The following is a 26,748-nucleotide window of genomic DNA, read 5'->3' as shown; positions in this document are numbered from 1 at the left end:
CTTTGTGGACGAGGCTCGGCTGTTGTTTCACATTCTTGACGCTGGAGTCTGGATGAACGGGTGGAGATGGTAACAGGGTGCTCCGGCTCTCCCTCGCCCGTCTCCCAGGGGACCACGAGCAGCTGCGTGCACAGCCAGGCCCTTCAGAATAAAAGTGTATCGCAGTAGCTGCAGACAGGAGACTGAACACTTTGTGCAGCAAACACACAACAGCCGTGTGTTGTGGTCAGAGTGCATACTTCAGTGCACGTTTTGTCCTGAACAAAATGTTCCTGCGGTTTGCTTTGCATTCTTTCCTCTGCGTGCACGCCGTGACAGCCCACAATAATGTCAGAAAATACATACATTTTGCATGTATACATCACAAGCAAACACACTGTTTATTGTACAACATGAACCCTTTAACACCTGGACCATCATGAGTTTTTCTCGTGCTACATTTAGACTCCTTTCACACGCATTTTAATTATAAATCAATAACCCTGCACCCAGAACCAGACGAGAAATGAGCACAGCATAAAAAATAAAGAAACCTGACAAAATTGGTTTGATTTATTTAAAAACACACAAAAACATTATGAGTAACCCGGCAAGAAATATCCCACAAACTGACCAAAAAAAACTGTAATAGGTGACATGGAAATGTATGTTGTATTGTTTGTACTTGTTTGTACTATTCTACCCCCCCCCCCAGAAACTTGAAAAGAAAATTTAAAAACTGAAAAATATGTTGAAAAAAACTTGTTTAAATGTTTATTTTAAAGGCCGTATATTCTCCACTCACATGTTTTTACTTAGTGCCTCATTAGACATCCTCTTACAGTAAAAACATCAAAAGCAAGGCGACGTCCCGGCCGACGCCTACTAATTATTCTAAAGGAGAAGAGACCCATCTCTAATGAAGATCATGATGACAGGCTGTAAAAGTTCAAACACGTCAGTCTCATCTCTAATCTTATAAGAAGTTTTTCTATATGTGCAACTGCAAGAACATCAGAAGACAGCAGTCGACCTGCGTTTGCATCGACTGGCTGCACTTTAACACCTCAAATGATACGTGACCAAGTGTACAAATGTAACGTAGCTTTGGTTTGCAGAAACGTACAAGAAACAGAAACAATGCCAGATGTGGTGGATTAACAGCATTTGAGTTGCTCTTTGAACTTGGTGGCTGATTTTTATTTATTTATTTACTGTAAACAAACTAGCTGCTTTTTCCTCTCGTTTATCTTAAACCTTTCTGACACTTGTACAGGTGTACCACAAGGGTCAGTTTTTGGTCCTCTTTTGTTCACCATTTATATAAACAACATCGTCTCTGCTCCCCCACATCGCGCCGTGCATTTTTATACACATGACACTGTGTTAAATGCTCTTCTCTTAGGGGCTGTTTACACAGCAACAGTTGCATGAAATGTTGCAGTTTGGTCTTTTGTTTACACTACAAGAGTGTTTTGTGTGCCTAAAAATACAATTTTTGAAATCAGGTTCAAGAGTGTAATCTTTTGAAAATGCAGCTTTTTAATGTCACCATGTAATGCTTGCTTTTGTGTTTTGCAGATCTGAGTTAACAAGACATCTGATCAAGTTTCACTCATAAACAAACTCACGACTCGTGGAGACGTGTCGATATCACGTCAGATCATCTCAATAAAAAATTCCCGAGCAGAGGAGAAAGATACGAATGCATGCAGAGATTTCAGGATCTTTTCATAGACTTTTATTCATGAAAAGAGTTTGGTCGAGCTCTCAGTGTCAGTATAGAAACATGTTAATTATGAGAAAAACTCTCAGCCTGCGAGATTTTCCCCTCATCAAAAGTCCAAACAATATATCGTCTTTATTGTGTCAAATATCAGTACACGCGTGTCCTCGTCTGGGACTCGGTGTGGCAAATAAAAATGAACAAAGAAAGCAGTAGTCAAAAGATCAAAAATACACAAAATGACAAAAAAGTCCACCACCAAAAGAGTGCAAAAACTAAATCGTTGTTTTGTAGAAAGCAAGCAGAGGGAGCATTTATTTAGAAACTTTATTTTCCACTTTACAGTTTTGTCTCCTCACAATAATATTTCAAATTGATCTCCAATTTAAACCTTGAACAAATCTTAACATATATATATAATATCGTCAACAACATACATTTACATCAGAGGTCTTTAGTTTTTCTTTAACTGGGTGTTTTGTTCAACAACAAGAGGATTCAGAGTGATGTTAGTACAGACTGTGCACATTTCTCTTTAGTTACCTTTTTTTTAGTGGTATAGGTACGAAAGGTCATTATTCAACAAAATCAAAAAAAAAAAAAAGAATTTGCAATTAGCACCGTTACTGTGATTTGTTTTTAACTTAGGGATCAGCACCTCGTCCCGTTAGTAGCGACTAGGAGTTGTCAAACTGCTGCAGCTCGGAGGAGCTCAGATGATGAGGTCTTTGTCAACGTCCTCTGCAAACACACACAAACACACACAAACGTCCGTCAGCACTTATTAATCAATCAGCAATATGGATTCAACAAACATTTCAAAATATTTATCAATGTTGCAAATTTAACACTATGACATTTTGCAGATGTTGGGTTAGTTTTAGGGTTAGGGTTAGGTATGGAGAAGCCCCGCTCTCCACACCTCAAAACAAAAATTCAGTGTCAAGATGGCATGACACTTTCGAAAGATGTCGAGTTTTTGGTCACAAAATTTAAAACCAAAAACATATTTTTGTCATCTGTCATCAGTATTCTACGTCAAAATGGTATTGGCATTATAGACATCCTGAAATTGGTATCAGTCACTGGTTGTTTTTTTTTCATTTTTCATTTATTTATTCATTTATTTGTTTGTTTGTTTATTTGTTTATGGACTAAACAATTAAAGCAACTCTTCAGATATGAGAATTTGCTGCTGTTTTCTATGATGGCAAACTGAATATTTAAATTTAGGACAAAAAAAGAACTTTAAAAAGGTCATTCAGACAATTTTTAGTCTGAATAATCAACCAAAAAAAACAAAAAAACACCGTCAACAGATAAAGAAAGAAAAAATCCTCCTGAGTTGCACCTTTCGGGGGGAGAAAACATGTAAGGCACATCGGTAATTATTTGAATGGCACTAAAGGGCTTCAGGGTACATGTTTGTGACACCAAACGGAGTATTATACGAGGTGAGGTTCATATTGATGTATGAACCAGTAATCTTTATTCTGTGTCGGTGATCTCGGTTTATACTGAACGGGCGGATACTCACGCTCCTTGATGCCGAAGCAGGAGGCCCACTCCTCCAGGGCGATGTATTTGTCGTTGTCGGAGTCGCACTGCTCGAAGAAGCGGGTGGTGCAATGCTCCATGGGAATGAGAGGAGCACGCAGGGGGGAGAGCTCAGTGTGGGTCAGATACCTGATGACACACGGACACAAGAACCAGAACATGAGGGGAACGTCTGTGGGAGACGTCTGACGGTTAACTGATGCGAGTGTCTGATGTGTTTACATTATAAACTTTTAATTATTCTATTAAAGAATATGTGGAATTAAAGGAAATACTTGGAAAAAGTGTTGTGTCATGATTACAGAAGGTAATTAGAAATTTCAGGATCACAAGGTCACTTTTTTGTGATCAAAAAAAAACAAAAAGAAAACCATACATTTGATTGCAGATGTTATTGTACAAGTATTGACTGCTTTAAATAAATAAATAAATAAAAAGAAAAGTTTAAAATGACCTGGGGGGAAAAAGGCTTGAAAATTAGAATAAATTAAATTAAAAAATAATTTGAATTATGAATATTAATTTGTTTTTTTTAAATTTAATTCTCCAAATTCACTAATTTCTTGCAATTTGCTGTACGTTTCTAGCGAAATTGCTCATTGCCTTTTTTCCAGTGTTTTCGAGAGAAATCAACCTGGGTTCAGGGTTTTCTTTGTTATAAAAAAGGCCTCTGAATGCAGCCCAGGAAAAGTTATGTCAAAGGGTTAACTGATTAATAAGAAATTAAGATTATTGCTGACCAAAAGGAAAAATGCTTTTAAATATGTTTAGCAGTCACGTCGCTGCGTTTTAGAAAAAGTCGTTTTAAAGCGAGCAGCCGCTGGTGACTGCTGGATCCATCAGCGCGGTTGCTGCGGTGTGACATCAGAGGAAAACCAATCAGCTCTCAGTCTGCCAGCAGCTCAACCACGACCGCAGCGCCACCCAGATTTAAGATCTAAAGTGCTGACTCATCAGAATATAACCTCAAATCTGTCCAGAAAATCTCCCCGTTTCCTCCCGTATTTGAGCGTGAAGGCCTGTAATGAGCCCGTCCAGCTGTGATTAAGTGATGTGTTTATCGTACCCGTCGACGGGGTGCTGGTCGAGCTGGCCGAACTGCCAGTGGACGGGGAAGATGTACATGTTGTAGTTCTTCTCGAAGTCGTGAGCCAGCAGGTCCAGAGAGTGCTCGCCGGCCTGCAGCCTCTTCTCGTTCTCGTAGATCTTCTTCACCTGAAACATCAAACAGCTCAAATTTAGCACAAACACAAAGCTGCACAAAGTTTCTTTTGTTTGTAAAAGGTGTTTATTCATTTTCCTTAATGATCCACTAAAGTTAAAGGAGCTCTGCTCAGAGTGGAGAGATGTGTGGATTATTAAAGATACAGTGACCATAACTCCTCTCTGGTATTTAGAAATATTTCACTCATATAAACATTTCCTCAGTCTGAATTATTACCTTCTCAGACTGTTTAGATAGTTTTTAGGGGCTTTTTTCAAGCATAAACCTTTGAGTTTTAAAGAAGTGCAATAAAAAATGCAATCTCTACTGTCGTTATAGTTATATATCTCTAAATATTTGTGACATTTATGTGTTATTTCTCTCATAGAGGACTCTGAGAGCAAACTAACCCTCATTTAGTTAAATTCCTCTGTGTGTGAAGTGTCTCTGCTCACTGTAAATATATAACGCTCGTGTCTTTATAAGGACAATATTTGCTTTTAAAGTTTTGTGCTAAAGGGATATTTGCTCAGGAGGGATGAACGTCTCCGTGCACGCAGCTTTTTAACGAGAACAAAATGTGCAGCGTAATGAGAACACATTAAAATCAATGTGCAAAACTTTACACTTACATTGTGCCCTTTTTGTTTTATGTTCCCAAATATCTTACAGAATAAAATACATTAGCACTCAACCACACGCAAAATGTGACAGAATTTGCGTTTGGCACATGTATTCAGTATTTACACAGTAGGCGGGTTTCCTTCACAGATCTGCACAAAATTAAGCGATATTTGAAATGTGATTGAAACACAACGTGGAGCTGACTGTGTTTCCACTGAGTGATGTTTTGCGACTTCTCCTCTGGTGAACATCCCAGTAACCATGGCGATGGTTGAGGGTTAACATAAACCCGCCTACAGATGTTAAAATTTTGCTTGTAATGAAAATGGGACTGACAATATTTTAAATATCTAACAAAAAAACTTTAACATCATGGCATTTTGCAGATGTTGGATTTGTTCACCGTACACCTTACGACAACATTTTAGGTCAAGATGACAATTGAAAGATGTTTTTTGGTCACTTGGACACAAAATTTAAAACCAACAACATATTAATGTCTTTGACTTTTCGTCAAAATGACTTTGGTGGGAATCGTACACACGAATGTGCAGCACTGTGCAGAGGAGTGCAGCGTAAATGTGCGTACTGACCCTGAGCTTCTGCTTCTCGGTCAGCAGGTTGTTGTCCTCGTCGCGCTCGTACAGAGTCACCAGAACGTTCTTCAGCCAGTCCCTCATACGCAGGGGGAACTCGTTCAGCTCCGAGTCCATGCAGGGCTCGATGACTGCGGGGAGAAAAAAAACACAAACTTTACCTTTAATTTATGATGGTAATTTACATGTTAGGCTATAAATTCGACCTCAAGTCTTCAGTGAAAAATATCAAGTTTTTTAAAATTATTTTATTATTTTACAGGATATATAAATATATATAAAATATAGATTTTAAGTTTTTTCCAAGTATTTTCCTTGTTTTTATGTGTTTATTTTTTTACATTTTGTTAGTTTGTTTGGGGTTTTTATGTGCTAATTTTCAGGTAATTTCTTGGTGTTTTTTTTCTTTTTCTTTTTTAAAATAAATTTCTCGCCCTGCCTTCTTCTCTTGTTTTTTAAATGGAAATGTCACAGGTAAAAAAAAAAAAAACTGTTGCAAAAAATTCTAGCAAAAAAATTATCTGCATCTAAATAATATCACAAATTAATGACTTTCATTAGTTTTAATTCTTGTGCTCTGAACACCACCTGAATCTCCATGTGAACCTTTCAGCCCTGACTCATCTCTGACTCATCACACACTGAGAGTGTGTGTGTGTGTGTGTGTGTGTGTGTGTGTGTGTGCGCGTGTGTGTGTGTGTGTGTTTCGTGTTTAGTTTGAACAGTGGCAGAAATGCAGCCTGCGTGTTGGGACAGATTCTCCCTGCAGCCTGCAGGTCGTCACTCAGGACACAAAGAGCTGAGCTGCAGCTTTTCAGCTCGATGAGGAAAACCTTTATTTGATCCCTCAACAGTGAACACAGAAACACATAAACAACAGAAACCACATGTCAAAACAAAACAGCGTCCTTAAAGTTCAGAGATAATGAGCTAAAATTCCAGCTAAAGTGGCTATCTTATCTTGTAAAAAAAAAAAAAAAAAAAGGCATGAAGGAAGATTATCCTGCAAAAGTTGTGAGTTATGTTATGTATGTGTGTATGTGTTTATGTGTATGTATGTGTTTATGTGTGTACCGGAGCGAACTCCTTTCGTCTCTGTGTTTGTTCTTATCGCTCTTTTTTGTGTATTGTATTTTTTATTGCTAAGATTAATAGATAGATCAATACGTGTGTCCGGTAACTTGTGGTTTTTAATTTTATTCATTTCATTGACATTTTTTGTGTAATTTTTTATGGTGTTTCTTTTTATTTTGTTGACTCAAAGTAGTCATTCTCATTTGTCTCCTTCACACCAAAACATGTTTTATATCTCAAGTGTTAAATTGCAAACACAAATTTTTTGGCTCATTTGATTAAATGCCAACGTGAAGCTCTGGCGGCTGAGAGACAGGCGTGTTCGGGATGGAGGCAGCAACATGCTCATTTTAAACTAATTTTGTTTTTGGTTGTTTTTTTTCTTTTTACTAATTTCGTATTTCTTATTATGTTGCTCTTTAATTTTCTTGTACTTTTTACTTTTGTTGTTTTTGCAGATTTTTGGGTCATTTCTTCCTAATGATCAAAATTTTGATACAATTATTTTTTGACCTCTCAGTGGTTTGTCACCATCCTCGACCAAATCAGCTGAAGTTTTGGAGTTATGATCACTTTCATGAGACTCAGTTTGAATCAGAGCGACGGTTAGTGTCGCTGTAAGTGTCGGATAATCTAAAATATCTGAGTGTAGAGTCGGAGCCAGTGGAGCAGCAGCAGCTTTAGAAATAACGTGCAGAGCCGTTATTCTTCGGGAAACTCTTTGGGAAAGATTCACTCACATTTGCAGGATCCGATGTAGTCGATGTGCAGCTTGTGGCCCTTCTTGGTTCCCTCCAGGGCGCACTTGGTGGCGAAGAAGTGGCAGGAAGAGTCGTAGGTCTTGTTGTCGGTGCCGCAAACCTAAAAAAAGAAAAAAGATGAGTTCTCAAAGCTCTGAGCTTCTGCCTGATGAGAGTTCATAAAAAGCTGCGTTCACTATTCACACAGAATATATGAAATTCTACCTCACTTTTCACCAAATATCCCTGAACTCTGCTCCATAGTGTTTTTTAGATTTCATCTTAACCCTTTGAAACCTGAGCAAGTTGGCTTGAAGTCTTTCAAAATCATGGGAAGAAGATGATGAGCAACGGCAGAGGAAATTAACCAAAAATTTGCAAGAAATAGTAAAAAGTACCCAAAAAATTATCTGAAAATAAGTTTAAAAAAGTAAAAATAAATAAAATACAATAAATACAAAAGATGCTCAAAAGTTGAAATAATTCTGATACAAAAAGTAAACTAAGTAATGATAATAATTAAAAGTATATATTGTCCCTTGCTTTCTGTTGTTTTTTTGCCGAGACTTGTTCCCTTGATTTTTAAACATTTTCTAAATCTACTAATTTCTTGCACTTTGTGGAACATTTCTGATCATCAGCTCATTGTCTTCTTCCATATTTCTGAAAGAATTCACACTAATTTGTTCAGGGTTCAAAGGTTTTAATACTTGGGAAAATTAAAAATGCGTCCAAGAAATGTGTTTGGACTCACATGCTCGAACTCGGCCTCGGCGGCGAGGCAGCTGGAGGGGTCCTGGCACACACACATGGGGGTGTTGCTGTCGTCGACCTCGCACACTTTGCCCTTCTTGCAGTGGTGGTTCAGGCAGGGGTCTGTGGACGAGCACACACAGAAGCATTACAAGTAATTTCTCAGGAAACGTTAATTTAACAGAGACTAAACGGACACCATGACCCGGTCCAGACACAATTACTTCACAGTCCCCCGCTGCCGTTTGTGTTTTTTGCCAAAGAAAAATTTCATCATTCTGTGGGAAAGAATTAAAGCTGCAGCGTGGATCTTTTGTCTCCCCCTCCTGGCAGTGAGGAGGAATTATTGATGCATAATATATCTGCAGGTTAACTCCTAATCCCTCCTCTGTACCCACTTTCAAGTTTTTCGCAACATCCGCTGCTTTGTCACTAAGATCTCTTTCTTTAGAGCCCCTTTCACTCTGGCTAGTTGACGTAAAATGCATCACAAATTATAATTACAAAATATAAAATACGCGTTTATCTATTTGAAAAAAACTCATTTATTTCAAAAAACGTTTTTACACCCACAAGGTCACATTTCAGGCGATTTTAAAAAGCCATGTTTCATAAACCTGCAATGGAAACACTTTTTTTAGTCTTTTCTAAGTCACATGATGCTGTGAGGTCACATGATGCTGCGAGGTCACATGATGCTGCGAGGTCACATGATGCTGCGAGGTCACATGATGCTGTGTCTATGTGCTCGTCAGTAGGAACTGGCTCCCTCATGATGCAGCAGGAGCTACAAGAGCTGTTATTGCATCACATAGCATCCATCGCCATGGTTACAGGGATGTTATCACCAGAGGAGAAGTTGCACATCATCACTCAGTGGAAATGCAGTCGTCTCACAATTGTGTTTTATCCACATTTTGAAAATATCTCTTACGTTTTGTGCTAATCTGTAATGGAAACCTGCCTGTGGTGTGCAGCACCTCTCAGCGAAAATATTTTCACGTGTTCAGGCTTGAATGTAACAGACGTTCATTTATATGCAAAAGTCCTACACTCCAACTTTAATAAGTAAAATGACGACACAAATGGCCGCAGTTGATATTAAAGTTAAAGACACAAATTAAGTGTAGGTTTTCGTAGTGATATTTTCTCCTTTTACAGCAGTAAAGCAGTAAATCTTTCTACACTGCAGCTCAGGCAGATCTGAGTATCTGAACACTTTGTACAGTCGGGCTGATTTCCTGCGGCGGCGCTGCTGTCGGCCGCAGGCTGCGGCTCAGTTCTACTTAAAGCTGGAACGTGTAATTACAGCCGTCTCCTCCGACAGTCTGTTATTACGGATGTTTGATTTGCCCGTCTGAGGCTTCACTAAACGCTGGAGCTCAGAGAGCGTCGCTGCAGGACGGACGAGAGAAACGCAGCTCAATCAAATGTTGGCGTGCGTCAGAGGAGGGCGATGTGTGAAATAAAGTCACTGAAACTCGGAAAGTCTGACAGATTTATGGAGGTCTGACTTTTTGTTTTGGGTCAGAAGTGTCACATTTAAATGTGTCTGCACGTCTGTACAGTGATGTGATGTAATTTTTCAGGGGTTTCTAAAGAAGTTTTGACCTTTTTGATAATTTTTACTTCATCATATTTTGTATTTATAATATTTTTTTTCTACCTTTGTAACAATTAAAATTAATAAAATCTTTTTCTCACATGTTAAACACAACTGAATTTACATTTTGATACTGATAAATAGTAACATTTTTTAGTAACATTTTTATTCATAATAAAAATATTGATTATACATTTTTGTAGAGCTACATTCATGATGTATTTCTGTGTCTGCATGTGGTATGACATCATGACTTTTTTTTTCATTATTTATGCATTTATTTATTTATTCCCATATTTTTTTAGAATTTATTTATTTATTCGTTCATTTAATGATACTCGTGTTTTTTTGTCCTCAACAAAAACACAAGCATAACATAAAAATACAAAAACAAAGCATAAAACAATATGGCTCTGCTTTTAATAAAATTATGTTAAAATATGGGGGGAATTAATCCCAAAACTAAATTGTTTACTTCGTGGGGACCAGAGTTTTGCCCCCCATATTTGTGGTAGAACTTGATTTTTATTTTAGGGATGGGATCAGGGGTGCAGCGTTTATGGGAAAATTTGGGTAAATCTCTTGAGAATTTGTGTGAATTTATGCAAAATTCACCTAAAAGTGACAAAAGTTTTTGAACTTACTCTCAGTAACAACTTCCTCCTCTTCAACGATCTCAATGGCTTCGTCGAATTCCCCGATCTCAATCTGCACCGGGTTGGCTCCCACCTCGGGCTCCTGGGGGATGGCAGAGGTCAGAGGTCAGACGGAGAGCAGCTTTATGAGTCACATGCAGAGAATTTAAAGTTTTCTGGAGTACAGAGAGCGAAGAGAGTGTGTGACCAGAAGAGAAAATCTGAGCTCCTCCTGTCTGATCCCTTAACCCTTTAAAACCAGGATCGACATCACTTTGCTTGAGCTACATTGAGACACCTTTCACAAGTATTTAAGCATAAGAAACCCAAGCATATTGTTGATGTTTTTTTTAAAGCATAGAGGAAAATGGCAATGAGCATCTCAACGAGAGATGTCCCAGAAACTGCAAAAATAAATAAATAAATAAAATAAAATAAAATAAAAACATAAATAAATAAATTAAGTTAAATTAAAATACAGAAAAAGAGAAAAAAATAAATATGAAAACAGTTATTGAATAAATTATTATTTAAGTATAAATATATTTTATATTATATTATATTTTATATATTTTTATTTATATTTTTTTACACAAACATTTTCATTTTTTTCAAGTTTATTTCCTTTTTTTCTGTTTTGTTTTTTTTCCACTAATTTTCAGTGAATTTTCTTGCACTTTTTATTAATTTCATCTTGAGTTGCTCATCGACTTCCTCCCGTATTTTGAGAGAACTCCAGGGTTAATGCACTCTCTGAATTTTTTTGGCTTTTCGTGCAGGTCTATTTCTGCTCGACGTCCACTTAAAACCAAACCGCTCAAATATCCCTGGTTTTCCTCAAAATAAGGTTTAAACGTCACCGCTGAGGAAGGTTCCTCCCTGAAGGCCAAACAGAGTCTGGGAGCAGCCAGACCATAATATCCAACAATAACAAGCAGCTGGATCCTCATGTGGTGAAGCCATGAAGAACGTAATGGCTTCCTGACCGGCTGGCGGCTAAAATTAACAGCTGTGGGATCGCTGGTCCCGCTGGACCTCTGGAGCAGGAAACCATAAACGTTCACATCAAGTCTCGCTCGAGCGTTTCATACCGGGATATTTTGGACGTTTAGTGTCGCTGACGAAAGTTTGGACATTGTGCCCAGTCAGAAAACGTTTTTAATAAGGGGATTTTTCTCGCTCCTAAAAAGGCGAAATCGTGCAGCGAGCTGGAAGGATTTCATGCTTTTGCTGCTTTCTGTTATTTGGAAAGATTTCTCGAAAGCCTCAGAGGAAACAAAAGGATTTGGGAGGAACAGATTGATTAGATTTGGATAAGTATCCAGATCAGGATTTCCAGCGTTAACAGATTAAACTCGGGAGGGACAAACTGACATCGGAGCTTCCAGGTCAGCTGCAAAACAACATCTGGATCTTCTTACCGATGATGCATCAACACTAACGTTTTAATCGGTTTAATCTGGAGGTCGGGACGCAAAAACCAGTCCAAAGAAAAATCACAAAAGTCACCAGATGATTAACAAAACGTGAGAAAGAAAACTTTAAATGTGCTGCATAAAATTACATCCATTTTCTTTAGACTTTTATGCAGTTTTATTGTGAAATAGTGCAAACTTTCAGCTCTTTGTTTATCTAAAAATTCAGGCAGGAGCAAACGAACTACGCAGTCGGAGAACTTGTGATTGGTTCAGTTTAATTTCACATTCCTACGTTCACTTTGCAATGATTCTGTGACAGATCGACTGTTTCTTAGCCTCAATAACGACATAAATCAGCTGCGGGAGCTCATTGCCGCCGTCACGTGAATAAATACCCCTGAAAGTCTTTGGCCGCAGTGATGAAACCCCTAAAGCTCCATCACAGATCACATCGTCTCTGCGAGCAGCTGCACGGCTCAGGAAACACATCACGCACGCCAAATCAAACTCACATGAGAGCAAAAGTATTTGGGTCGAGTTTCCCAAAACAATCTGTGGACGGCGGCGTGAACCAAACAGAGCTTTGCTTTTATTTTGTAGTTTTGTCCTTTAATTCTATCTGTAATTACAATAACAATGAAATCCAAGGACCAAGAAGCTCAAGCAGGTTGTATATCAACGTTTTATACAGATTATCTACTTTAATTGGAGGTAAATTAAGAGTAAACTCTTCTAAAATATCATTGCAGCTGCATGCGCATGGCTGAGGAAGGCAAATTTATGGTATCAGCATACTGAAAAAGCTCAGCTGCTCCTGGAGGACGGACACAAACGTTTTGGAGAACGGTGGGAAAATAATCAGCTCGACAAAACAGAAGTCACCATGTTGGATAAGTGATAACAGAATAACTACAAAGAAACATCTGGAGAGGCTCCTCTAACGAGCTCCAGCAGCTTTTTTATCATGAACATCTGGCTTTCATGTTTGAGTTTGTTTCATTTAAGCAGAAACTCCATCAGAGATCTGAGTGTTGAAGTCTTTGATTCACATATTAGTTATTTAACACCTACTTTAATCTGATTTATTTAATTTTTTAACCCTCTGAAACCAAGTTGGCTTGACTTCTTTCAAAAACATGGGAAGAAGAAATTATCAAAAATTAAAAAGTACAAGATAATTACCTGAAAATTAGAAAACTAAAGGTAAAAACAAACAAACGAGGAAATGTCCTGGAAGGGTGCTTAAGAAAAGAATCATTTTGCAACATAATTTTGATCATTATAAATATAGCTTTTCCGCTGCTTTTTTGATTTTGAGTGAAATCTGATAGCAGCACAAAAAAGCGATGTCGCTGCAGGTTTCAAAGGGTTAAGCAGAGAAGAAAAACACGAAATTCTGAGGAACATCTGGACTGACCTCAACAACTGGCTCCTCAGTTACCAGCTCCTCCACGACGGGCTCCTCCTCAGTCTGAAACACACACACACAAGACATTAACACTCGTGCACGTGAACAAAAAAAAGCGCTTGAGAAAAGGAAATTAGAGGCAGACAGTGAGCTCACACACACACAATAGCACACCGGGGAAACACACACACACACACACACACACCCACACGCGCACACACACACACACACCCACACACACACACACACACACAGGGAAACACTCACACGTGAACTGATCATCAGGAGAGGAGAAACACACACTCAGGAAAACACACAAAGAGAGGAACACGCTCGTAAAGACAACAGCAGACCACACACACACACACACACACACACACACACACACACACACTCACAGGAGCAGCCATGGCGTGGCCGGCCAGGCACAGGAGGAAGACGATCCACACCCTCATCTTCAAAGTCTGCGGAGACAAAAAGAGCAAAAGGTGAACCCACTTTTCTTTTCTTTTCCAAAAACTGCACTTCCTAAAATGTCCACTAGAGGCTGGCTCCAAAAACGAGTCAATTCCCAAAGACCGCCATGTTAAAATGCCCAACTTTACAGCAGAAATAAACACGTTTACGACCTGGTACAAAAACCAGTTTCGGTCTCTGTAGTTCATTTCAACGTTCACATCAACTTTACGTGGGTGAATTTTGCGTCTGTTAAATGTAATTAAGGTTTAAATTGACACATATTTAAGGGCTTTGACTGACAGTTGATGTCTGTTGAAAAGTTGGTTTGGTAAGATGTATAAGAATCACTGATTTTTATGTAAACTTGTTTTTCTATTCTGCTTTCTAATTTCTGAAAAATAAAATGTGGATCTACTGATAAGTATCATGTTGGCTATAACTAAGTTTGATCTTAAATAATTCAGATCATTAATTATTTTTGATTCGTTTTTAATTTATTATTAGTAGTATTTGGTTAGGCTATACTTATTAGTAAGAGTAGTAGTAGTATTGCACAGTATAAGAATGGAAAAATCTAAAAAAAAAAAGAAAAAAAAGCATAAAACGGGAAATATTAAACTTTTTGACAACACCAGAAATATTTGGATTTTAACTTTAAGTTTTTACTTTACTCAAATATAATAAGACGAGTCAGCATCGGGATATGATAAGAGCCAAGAGTAATAAGAATCATCTGAACTGGAGATGATAAAGTCTAAACTCAGACTCGTCCTGCGCTCACGGATCCCTGCAGTCACTCTGAAGACAACAAAAGCATCTGGACTCAACATGTAACACAACTCTTCTTTTCTCACGGGCCGCTGGAAGCTCTCCAGTTCCCCAAACAAAACCCTCAGTGTCCGCTTTGTTTACTGGCAGCTCGCGTTGAGGTTGCCTCTGCCTGTTTGTTGTAGAGACTCTCCCAGAACATCATTTCACCCGCTGACGGGGATTTTCTGTCATTGTGGCGCGTAAATCACGGCGCTCACAGTAGCTGATTGCACTAAATTAGGCTTCAGAAACACGACTCGACTTCTCGCTCTGTTGTTTGTGTGGAAACAGGCGTGAAAATGGCCCCCGCCTCTGCGTGCACCTTCACAGCAACATTTTCCACGACCCGAGGCTGCACACTGCTAATATTTACACCAGGCCCGTGTTTGGAAAAATGACTTTCCACACAGCTTCACCAAACACATATTTACATCTGTAAACTCCCGCCGGTTATGTAAGAGCTCGATGTGTTCGTGCATCTGAACGTGTGGAGAAGATTCAGTTCCTGATTTATACCTGATTTAGATAAAAGCTGGAAACAGGGAAACTCAGCTTGCTTTGTTTTCAGGGCCACTTTGGGATTTTGGGACAGTTCTGGGAATTTAGCACATTTCTAGGATTTTGGACATTTCAAGAATTTTAGGACATTTAAAAAGTTTTAGGACATTTGTAGGATTTCAGCATGTTTCAAGGATTTGGGGATGTTTCTCTTGTTTTAGGACATTTCTAGGATATTAGGCACATTTCTAGGATTTTTGGTCATTTCTCAGATTTTACAATGTTTCTAGAGTTTTAGGACATTTCTATCATTTCTGTCATGATCCTGGGTTTCTTTAATTGTGTTTTCTGTTATTTGTTCTCGATACTCATGTTCTGTGTCCTGTTTTATTTTGTAACATCACTCCTCGTTTGTCACGTCTGGTTTTCCTTCCCGATTTTGTATGTTTGTCTCCTCTTTTCTATCACATGTCTTGTATCAGTCTGTTTTTTTTATGAATATGAAAATGTTTGGGGGGAGCATCAAGCACTCTATCAAGGGCCAGATTTGGCTCATATGTTGAGAATCACTGCTTTAAGGACTGAAATGTTGTGTATTTAAATAAAGTTTTTTGCAAGTGTTAGGACAGTATGCATTCATTCTCTTACCTATGGACGTTTTTCCTCTCACGTATTTGTCTAAAGTGCGCACGAACCTCCAGGTTTTTGCTTTCTTTGAAGCAAAAAACCATCTTGGTCAAGTTTGCACACTCTGACAGGCTCCTTTTCATGTAACTACATCACTAACACGACTTTTTCATCAGAAAATGTATAGTTTTCCCGTGTGTCATCTCCATGAGTCCGCTATCTCTCCATCTCCATCTGATTGTCTGAGCTTTTATTGCTGGGAACCCTCTCTCTTTTCGTCGCTGCCTCTCTTCCTTCATCACGTCTCGTCTGAGGGACTAAATAAGGGCTCCTTTGTTCGGTAATGGAGCATGACATTGCTTGGTCTTCCTCCCTCTTCCTCTATTAGTTATCTCCCTCTCCACCTCCATTAAATCAGCTGTTTCGCCCAGACATCCACAAACGATCTCTATTCTCCCGACATCAAAGGACGTATGGTATATCTGGGCGAGCTGAAGGCCGACTATAAGATCAAAGCTCTGTAGTTTCATGCGCCCGGTTTCCTTTATGTCTTTGCATTTTTTTGGCTTGATATCAAAAAGAGCAGTATCTCTTGTTCCTGTTGAGTCTCTGCTGCAGAGGGAGCTCCTCATGCAGGTCAACAACACTGAAACGAGCTGACACAGTTTGGACAATCTACCGAAACGCTGCAGGAGATCAGCGGGGGATAATAAGATTTACAAAACAGAGCTGGGAATAGTTGGAATTCCTGCGCCTCGGATCAGAGGGCAGCAGGTTCAACCCGACAATAAATCAATAAAAAACAAGCCATACAATCTCCTTTTGGAACATTATACTCTAAAATATTTTCTTTTTTGTTCTTATAACATGAGCAGCAATCAGACTCGGAGGAAGTGGAGATGAATGCCTCTGGAAAAAAACATCGCCTTGAGGGAAACTTAACGTGACGCTGGCTTCGCTTGGCTGGTTGCCGGGCGTCCTGAAAAACGCAGGAGGGCCTCTTGACACGGAGCGTCTGAATAGGGCGACATGTTTGGACAGATGCAGTGAAAAGGGGAAAGTTTGCACAGAAGTGGAGAGTGTTGACGTGCGTTTTTTGAAGAGTCCTCAAGCGACAAAAGGACTTTCTGTCATCTGGACAACAAAGAATTATTGATAGTCGCCTGTAGGCGCATTTTTCCTCTAATGTTACCCTCAAAATAGTCAAAGCTCAGAGATGAGTGACGTGTAAAGCTGTTGACGATCTAGCATTTTTTCTTAAGAGCAAGTTTAAACATGTTTTATCATCAGATGAACCCTTTAGAGCCACGTCCTCCCACAATGATGTGCTTTAAAAGTGCAACATGATGGACATTTTTGCTAACATTGTACCACCATCTAACAGGGCATTTAAAGAGTAAACCATGCATGTATCTGGCATTTTTACTACGACTGTTTTTCTTTCCAGACATTGAAGTCTTGTCACTGTTTGGACAAAACTTCTTGAGGCTGAAACTAAATTTTGAGGACATATCGTGGTTAAAAATACAGAATTTCCCCTGTGGAAAATAAAAATGACAAGCTAAAGTCAACTGTCTTTTGTCAATCCGTCCTGACTCAGAACTCCTCGTATACATTTACTCTGAAAGTGCTTTTGGCGCACAAGAGTGACACCAAAAAGCCACTTTCTGCATCCAACACGAGTGAGACTGGACGGTGTCCGATGAGAATGCGATTGGACAGAACTGGTGGCCATGTTGGTATATGCCAGCAGTCAATTGGACGGCACTGGGCGCGTCCTCATGCAGCGTGCATCGGTGGCATTGCTTGATACTAGACGCATTCACATGAAATGCTGAAGGACATTGTGGGCAGGTGTTGGGACGTCAGCAAAAGCAAATGGTTAGGATTGGGCGAAAAGGGTAGCTGATTCGGTGTAAAAAAAAAAAAAAAAAAAGTTGCATCCAGACTGAAAGCAGACTCCAGACTCTGAGTCACTTATATTCAACCTGATGCCATCCAGCTGTGTATCGAGCAGATGCGACAGGTTGCATTCAGCAGCGTTCTCAAATGACGCCACCCATCTGGGCATCATGCTGAAGCGGCAGCATGCTGTTCAGCTGTCCGTTAATGTATAGTAACATCACGATGGGTGAACGTGGCCGTTCTGTCCGGCCGCGTTCTGAGGTTACGCTGTCCAGCAGTGTATCATGCAAATCGAAAGGCGGCTTTTGGCACTTAGATATATAACGACAAAAGCACTGCAAAAATGGTAGTATCTGACAACTTTGGAATGCTAAAAAAGATCATTTATGCGCTTGAAATACTCAGGTTTTGGTGATACTATAACACCTGGAAATGCAGAAATATCTAGGTAGAAAAAAATCGTTTTTTGTGGCACTGTGATGGTTAAAAATACAGCAACAGGTCTCTAGAAACACCCATTCTCTGGAGCCCAAAAGCTGCTGGAAACACAGCTTTTGATGTTAGTTGCATCTGCTCTCGGTATCACACCATCCACTATCTCCTCCACCTCGCGATGACAAAGTAAGCTCAGATACTACATCACTTTGTGATACGATACGTATAAACGTACAACTGTAATGTGTCTGTGGTTTGCAGAAACGTACAATGCAAACATAGATTCTGGTGATTGGGTTGTTGTTTTTTACGTCTCTTCTTCTCTGGGCTTTTCTCTGGCAACTGAGTTTCAATGTGTCTGCACTTTTCAAACAGACCACAACACTTCACAAACATCAGATTTCATTTCATTAACTGCGATTTTCCTCCATCATAAGAATCTCTGTGCACAGACTGAGGAAATCACTGTTTCTCCTCTCGCAGTATTTGCCTCCTCAGAGTCCTTTGCATGCCAGCGTTGTTTGTCTGCACTGTTTGCTGGCAGACAGACGGCTACAGGTTGTTTTTCCAGGCCTGCAAACCCGCCAGTTATGTCACCGAGGAGAGGAGGAAAGAATTCTACTAAATCTGTTCGTTTTAAAGAGCATCTGAAGCCCAGAGAGGCTGAAAAAAGAGAGAAATCAGAGAGAAAGTGAGGCGGATATCTGTATTAGCAGCAGGTTGTTTTCCTCCGTAGCCAGTTTACACTTGCTCACCCAACTAACCTCCCAAATTAAATACATTTGAGGAGAAAAAAGGCCTCTTTATGAGCCTGAAGTTTCCCTTTTAGCCACGGCGTTGTTTGATTATGAGAGCAGCTTTCCAAATAAAATAATTTGTTTTGCTGTTACGTCAGTCCGTCCGGCCTCCTCTTTCCTGCCCAAAGACTCGGACCAAACAGGAATATGTTAAAGTGGACATACGACAGGAACACCGCGTCCCTCCAAATCAAACACACACTTTTGGAGATGACACCACTTCATTTCCTCCTCTTTAAGCTCTCGCTCCACCGTCAGACACGCCACTTATTTGTGTGTCAGAAGTTCTTTTGACGAAACTTCCCGTCAGCAGAACACCTTGCTTTTTTTTTTTTTCAGCCGAGCTTTTTCTAAAGTACAGAGACGTTTTTCTTGTGTGCAGGTTATTTGGAGACGTCACCGTCTGCGTCCTCTGCCAGGGTTTCTGTACTTTTCCACCTCTGAGCTGCTTATGACTTCTCATCACTGCAACCTTCAGAAACACTGGTCGCCATTGTAAAAGCGCCGCCTCGACTCTGCGTGAAGCACTGAAAGATTTCCATCTGACAGGTGGAAAAAGACAATGCAACAATAAATGTGTTGGCTTTTTTTTTATTCTGCACAATTATTCTCTCTTGACTAATCGGACCTCAAAAAATGCAGTTTGGACTTTCAACTTTCTTCCTCGGTCACATGTTACCATCGTACGTTCTGCAAACCACAAACACGTTCAATTTGTATTTTTCATACCTTTCAGATCAACGTGTTTAAACTGACGTAGTATATGAGCTGACTCCCTCCGAGTGCAGTTTTACTGGGGTCTCTATATATCGTCTTCTGTCTGCTTCTTTTACACCTGTTTCTTCTTTCTAACTTGATTTTGATTCACTATCAAGACGAGAAAAATTCAAAATAAGACACATCCCTCAGTGGTTGCTGGATCCATGATGAACAGATCTGCAAACCAGGACTTTGCAAGTCTGAGGAGGAGCATACTGGCTTGAAACATCACTTGTTTTGCAGAATAAAATCCTTTAATGGGAGCCTCCTGGTGTGCGGATCACTATCAAGGGAAAGCAATGAAATCTTGGATGAGGAAAGAGACTCTTCCACAACAGCTGTCTCCATTTGGTCTTTATGATGGACTGATTTTTGGGACCAAAGGGGAATGTAAAAAGGTCCAGCAGGTGCTAAAAACAGTGTCAAGAGTTCTGAGTTTTGCCTCGTAAAAATCAGCCAAAGGATGTAAACTGTTATAAAGTTATAGCACAAATGGTCGATTATAGTTTTTTTCAGAGGTGAAATCTTTACGCTCGCTCATTTTAAAGGTCGATCTCAGCGACGTGCTGCCGCTGCTTTCTAGTTTCGAATATCACGAGGCCCCTTCTACTCGAGCTGCCACCTCAACCGGCAATAAGACACCTGACACATTCTTCTTCTCTCCGGGGAGTTTTTTGGGGGGAGGAAACCCCCTTTAAGTTTTCTGGACAAAGAGCAGTTTGAAAGAGAGAGCAGCAGTCATCCCGATCAGTCAGGAAGCACAAAGAGCACAAAGATAAAGAGCAGAGCGGAGGAGCGCTTGTGGGAAAAGGAGTTTTGGATGTATGTAACCTGAGTTTCCTGTTTGACTCAGTCATCCCTCCATCAGGACAGACCCGCCGCTTCCTGCTTTACACTCGGTGTAACTATTATTTTACATTTCACACTCACTTTAGGCGATATGTTGCTCTAGAAGCCATTGACAAGGTATGAAACATTAAACTTTTGTTGCAGTTTGGCCTTTGGTTCACACGACAACAGTGTTTTGGGGCCCTGAAAATGCAAACTTTTGACTTTGGGTTTCTGCTTTTTAATCTTTGCTCTCAGGGGGAAGGGTATGAAGTTTTTTCAAGTCAAAAGGCTCAAGTCCAAGTGAAGTCATTGGTGTCTTGGTGGTCTTTTTCTAATTTGTAATTTTGTGTCTAAAATCATCAAATTTGTTAAATAAAGTTGAATCTCGTCGACACTTAAAAGCATAAAACTTTCATCAGACCTCCTCCGCCTCCCTGCAAAGACAAACTGAAATCTTTGTTTTAAGACATCACCTGTCAAAGTCTCATTGGTGCAAATTTCGTTTTAAAATGTCTCGCCATGTCCAGTGATCCGTCTCCATCTTTATGTTTTATGTAAACTCTGAGAGGCCAGGAAGCATCGACTGTATGTGGTCAGCGAGTAAAAAAAATCACTGAATATCACCACAATTCTGATCATTATAAACGTCCCACCTGCAGTAATTCAAGCTTCAGAGAAAAAATGCAGATTTAAACCACAGCACGGTTATATAAATGTAGCTTCTCCTGCACTAAAATCACTAATAACGGTGATTCCAGCGGCTCAGGGAGGATTTTCCATGAGCTGTCTGTTCGCTTCCTACTCAGGAAGTGATGAAAACCTGAAGCCGCTGAGTTTTCCATCTTAACAGACTGAGTCACCTTTACTTTCTGTCTCTGTTTCTCTCTTTAAAACCCCAAATCTCTCTCTTTCATCCTTTAAATTTCTGCATTATTGTCCTGTCTCGATCTTTTGCTCCGTCTTCCCGTCCTTCCTGCTCTCACTAAACTCCAGATTCTTCTTCTCCACGTCGAGTTTAGACAGCAGCACAATCCTTACTTCCTGTTGGGGGGGATTAGAGTTTTTCTACAGATTGCCAAACTGGCCCAGTATTTCCAGTCCTCCTCCCACTTGGGTCCACCTCAACAATTAAGCAGCCAGAGACGCTCTGTCTCCACCTCACTCATACTAATGCTCACACTTTGTCCCTCTGTCCTCCTCGACAGGTGTGACAAACACGGAGAACAAGAGCTTCATTCAGAATCCAAAGACAGCGATGGCATCTTTCTTAAACGTGTGAGTCGGTGTGAGCGGAGAGGAAACAAACTGCTCTGACCGGACTCAAACAGCAGCAAGAGGAAAGATGGAGGAACTTTACTCAAAATTCAAGTTTTCAAAGACACTGAAACATTGAAAATATTGCACTAAATGTAACAGTGCAGACTCAAATGCACGATGTGTCTTATATTTGAATGATTTACCCAATAACACATCGTTGCTGCATAGTAGACCAAGAAAGGGCTTCCGAAAATCACATCGTACATGTGAGCAGGGGCGGAGCAACCAGAGCCTGTGCATAAGCAGCAGGTTTCCATTAACCCTAAAATTGCAGTGAATTTGCGAATATAAAATACGTCTAATGGAAACGCATCAATTAAAAATACAACAACTCCCGCATGAGGTGGTATTTCAGGCAATTCAAAAAAGTCATATTTCACAAAACTGCAATTTTGGCTTTACTAGGTCACATGATGCTGTGAGGTCACATGATGCTGTGAGGTCACATGATGCTGTGTCTATGTGCTTGTCAGTAGGAACTGGCTCCCTCATGATGCAGCAGGAGCTACAAGAGCTGTTATTGCATCACATAACTCTGAGAAAGTTTTTAACCCACATTTCCTCTGTGAAACCGTGGACTACATCTCCCAGAAATCCTCATACGTGGCCGCTCCCACGTATAAGGGGCTCGTCTTTCCATCATGGCTCCTTAACACGCCTACACGGCCTTGGATTGGAAATAATGACGGCTAGATCGGTGGCTGCAATAGAAATAAAGCTGCTAATGTTTTGAACATCCATCGCCATGGTTACTGGGATGTTATCACCAGAGAAGTCGCACAGCATCACTCACTGGAAACACAGTCATCTCACAATTGTGTTTTACTGACATTTCATAAATATAGCTTTAGTTTTTCGCAAATTTGTAATAGAAACCGGCCTTCTGTGGGCTCCTCCTCTTTTAATCCATGTCACTCTCACCTGTTTCTTTCTTGCTTGCTTTTCTTTTTGGAACCCTGTTTTCCCTTTTTTGGGCGCAGATATGACCGTGTATGTTGGTGCTCCAGCCCTGACTCTTAACTGCTGTTGATTCCTAGTGAAGGGGCGGACTGAACCATTTTGCACCTTTAAGGGGTGAAAGAGGCCTCAGAGAGCTTCCACTATGTTTTTTTAAAACTATAAAATGTTCAGCTTTACACTGATTTATTCAGACAGTTTCGATTTAGTTCTGGCACATTAGAAACAAAAAACTGCAAACAAAACCAGACTTTTAATGGCAGAGTCTCGTATTTCCCCCCACTGTGACGCCCCTGCATGTTAATTGGACGCACAGAGAAACTTCCCTCATTCAGCACAAGAGTGTCAAACTCTGCACAAATGCACGACTCTGCACAGCTCAAACACTGTGTGCAAATAAACTTAACTAAACTAAACTAAACTTAACAAATCTTAACTCAACTTAACTAAACTAAACTAAACTTAACTTAACTAAACTAAACATCTGACTGAAGCTGCAATAAGTAAAACAGATTTTTGAAGTTCTTCTACAGCAAACCCTGTCTTTGTGGAGCTGGCTTTGTGCACACTGATGTTGTCATGCTCAAACAGGAAAAGGGACAAACTGTGGACACATTGTCTGCTGCAGAATTCAGACTTTTTTCCCTTCGACAGTTAAAAATCACAGCCAATAAAAACAGCTCCACGCGGACCAATCGTGCACCCAAAGTCATCTGCAGAGCCCTCTCCCTGTGTGTGAGCTCCGGTGACGTCTCGACACTTGAAGGCATCTGAACTAACTAACAGAGTGTCTCAAACAGCTGGTAACCGATCGCCATGGCAACACGCATTCCTTTACATGGGAGTAATCAGAGAGGGGGAGTCACAGAGGGATGAAGGGAGGGAAGAGGAGATATTTGTCGGAGAAAAGATCAGGCTTTGTTTGCATCCTGCACTCTAAAATCTGACTAGTTGATTTTACTTAAAAAGATTGCCTTGAAAAATGTAAATAAATATAACTAATAATTAGTCTCAATTTATGTTGGCTTTATATCTAATTGCTACTTAAAATTTAGTTATATTTACTTAATTCTGTGAAATTGTTACAACTTAAGAAGTTTAACAAGTTTATTTTAATCAATCTCGGTAAACCAAGTTTACCGTGCTGTAAATCTGTCATATTTGTATTTTCTTAAACATGTTTCAAGAAAAAATCTCTGAACTTCATCATTGGCAAAATCCTCTCTGTGATAATCAAGTTAAGTCAGACTTTTCTTGACTGAAGTTACTAACACTTTTTTGTGATTTGAAAAAAAAAAAAAAAAATGTTATTTGAGTTGTGAGTAACTATTTTTTTGGAGAAATACTTATTTAAAAGCTAGGGTAAAATGCTTAGAGAAGAAAAAAATATTTTTTAAAAGTTATGTTATAAGATTATATAAGTTTAAAGCACCTTTTGCCAAGTCTTTGCCTTTGTTTCTTTTTTAATTTTTAACTAATTTTCAAGTGGGTTTTTTTTTGTTGTACTTTTTCTTGCTCATTTTTTGGGTCATTTCTTCGTTCGTTGCTCTCTGCTTTCTTCCCATGTTCTTGAGAGAAATCAAGCTAATTTGGTCGAGTTTCAAAGGGTTAAAATTAAGTAAATTTGGCTAAATTTTGAGTAAATGCAACAATTTGATGTAAAGTAAACATAAATAACGGTAAACCGTTCTATTTACTTTCCTTTTTGAGTCAGATAAACTTGTCAGATTTTACAGTGCATCCGCCCCTCTTCTTCTCCTCTTCCCTCCCTTCTTTCTTTCTTCATTATTTTCTTTCTTTCTACTCAGTTATTTCCACAGAGATTATTGCTGCAGAATCCAACTGGAAAATCTTCAAAACCAAAGACAAAGCTGTAGTTTCTACGTGTAAACTGAAGTCTGACGGTGAATTATGTGACAGATAATCAGCCTTTAATGTTCAAAAATCAAACCACACATCAGCCACATCCCCCTCCTCCCCCTCGTGCTTTAAATCCCCCTCTCTCCCCCCTCCTCCCCCTCGTGTTGCCGATGTGGCACACAATACCTCCACAGAGAATGGACCCTCATAATCACAGCTTGTTTACCTGCAGGGAGCGATTTTCCTCGCAGCTGCTTTGGCAGTAATGACGGAGGAGGCTGAGGTCTGAGGCTGCCTGTTACACCTCACATCAGTCACCTCAGAAAGTACATTTCAAATGTGAAAAATAGATAAAACACCAACAAACAGCAGTGCAGGAGAATGTTTTGCAGGTAATCAAGTGTGATTTTTTCGTCCTGGTGTGGATTTAGAGACTGCAGCAGGTCAAAACGTGTATGGAGAAAAATAGATTTTGCTGCCTGCTTTATTTTGGTTATTTGGTTTTATTTTGTTTTAAGGCAAAAAAAAGTTTTAGAGCAGCTTACAGCATCACAAAATACTCAAACCAAAACTTTCCAAAGACTTTCTGCAAACTTTGATTGTTCTCTCCCCCTCCATACAATACATTTTTGCAGATTAAAGAGCGAAACATGAGGTCACAGGCTGAGCGGGGTCACCTGATGAGTGACTAACAGACTTTCTTACCTTTCTCTTTGCAGAGCAGGGACACCAGGAGAGACGTCAGCTGTGAGCGGAGTCCGGGACAATCTAACTGCTCTGGCAGTTCACACAGAAGACATTTCCAGTGGGACGTCCCAGTTAGGACACAGCAGACCCCCCTCCCCTCCCCCTCTCTTCCTGCCCTGGTAGGCGGGACTTCATGTTGAGTCTGGACTGAAAAAATAAAGACAGAAAAAATAAACTATTTTAAGTTTCTGCACCGGCTGTTTGATGTGTGGAGCTGAAACTGCCCCAGTCTGAAAATGTAGAAATTAGTGGAAATTTTTATTTATACTCAAAATAATCTTTGAAACTAACTGCCTTGAAAAATGAAAGTAAATCTAACTTTCTTAATTGATTATATGTATTACACAGTTGGGTGTATTGATTAAACATTTGGATTTATGTTTAACACTTTTAGTGTCAGGGTTCAAGTACTATTCCTGTATAGATTTTTTTTTTTTTGCACAAACCCATTTTCAAGGGGCTTTGGATTTTTTGAAAACTCATTAAAATCTGCATGCACATCAAGTTAAACTTGCGATTCTGCAGTGATTGGACTTGGATGTGGTCAAAGTGCTCCACAGCGCCCCCAAAGGCTCATTTGATGTTCATGAATTTTGAGCAGATCACTGCTCTCATTTTTAATCTCTAATATGTATGTAATACATTTAAACCAGGATTTTTAAAATGTATTTATTTTTTTAAGTTTGGTGGTGCACCTGGGTTTGTGCATGGCACGTCGCCTCTAGAGTGCCCCCTCATTACTTTCAACCTTTGGTGTACTCACAAAACCTCTCTCTCCTCATTAGAGCAAAGTTCAGGTCTTTTTTTTCCCCTAACTTCTTGCATTTTGCAGGACATCACTTGTCGAGTTGCTCATTGCCTTTTTAGGAAATTTTCATGAGAAATCAAACTACTTAAACTCAAATTTCAAAGGTTTAATCGCATGAGAAAGGCAACTCAATGCAGCACAAGAAAACTAATGTGCCAGGTTTCAAAGGGTTAATGTATAGTATTTAGAGAAGATTTCTGTCATAGAGTTACAACATGAGTGATATTAAACTGCAAAATTATTAACATATTTCACTTTTTTCCTACAACATTTACTTGTGCCAGCTAAAGCATGATTATGACATGATTACGGTTATGTTCAGGCGGCCAAACGATCTGATGAATGTAGGAAAATATTGCGGTTAAATGATGAATAAATCAACACGGGCTTGAGGTTTAAGTCACACCTGTAAATCTCTGTGGGTCAGAAAGACTCATAACTTCTCATGACTTCATCAACTGGAAGTAAAAGTTTCTTGTGGACATAAATCATGAAAATAAATTACCTGAAGAGAAACATTACTTTAGGGGGGAGCAGTGCAGGGGTCTAATTTAAGGAGGCTCTTTGACGTTGACCTCTCGCCACACCCTCTGTAACGCCGCTATATTAACACTTTGAGGT

General features: G+C 39.6%; 1 protein-coding gene across 1 annotated transcript; it reads right to left on the bottom strand.

Moving 5' to 3' along the window:
- Nucleotides 1-1,988: 1,988 nt before the first annotated feature.
- On the bottom strand, nucleotides 1,989-25,424 carry sparc (secreted protein, acidic, cysteine-rich (osteonectin)). The gene is made up of 10 exons (XM_042493781.2): nucleotides 25,278-25,424; nucleotides 13,716-13,781; nucleotides 13,327-13,380; nucleotides 10,501-10,594; nucleotides 8,255-8,376; nucleotides 7,501-7,621; nucleotides 5,684-5,817; nucleotides 4,329-4,477; nucleotides 3,243-3,391; nucleotides 1,989-2,446 (listed from the first exon to the last, which is right to left on the bottom strand). Exons 2-10 carry the CDS (start codon nucleotides 13,770-13,772, stop codon nucleotides 2,418-2,420), a joined length of 909 nt encoding a protein of 302 aa, XP_042349715.1. The 5' UTR covers nucleotides 13,773-13,781; nucleotides 25,278-25,424; the 3' UTR covers nucleotides 1,989-2,417.
- Nucleotides 25,425-26,748: the final 1,324 nt, after the last annotated feature.

The sequence above is a fragment of the Plectropomus leopardus genome, chromosome 8, assembly GCF_026936395.1.
Source record: "Plectropomus leopardus strain MGB_pleo_1.0 chromosome 8, ASM2693639v1, whole genome shotgun sequence".
NCBI lineage: Eukaryota > Metazoa > Chordata > Actinopteri > Perciformes > Serranidae > Plectropomus > Plectropomus leopardus.
This window is presented reverse-complemented; position numbering and strand designations above follow the sequence as displayed.

Excerpts from the sequence above, each read along its gene's own strand:
- sparc (XM_042493781.2), bottom strand. The coding sequence starts at position 13,772 with ATGAGGGTGTGGATCGTCTTCCTCCTGTGCCTGGCCGGCCACGCCATG. Across the intron at positions 7,622-8,254 it reads CCGAGGCCGAGTTCGAGCAT|GTTTGCGGCACCGACAACAA; the intron begins GTGAGTCCAAAC and ends TTCTTTTTTTAG. Across the intron at positions 3,392-4,328 it reads GACCAGCACCCCGTCGACGG|GTATCTGACCCACACTGAGC; the intron begins GTACGATAAACA and ends GTGTGTCATCAG.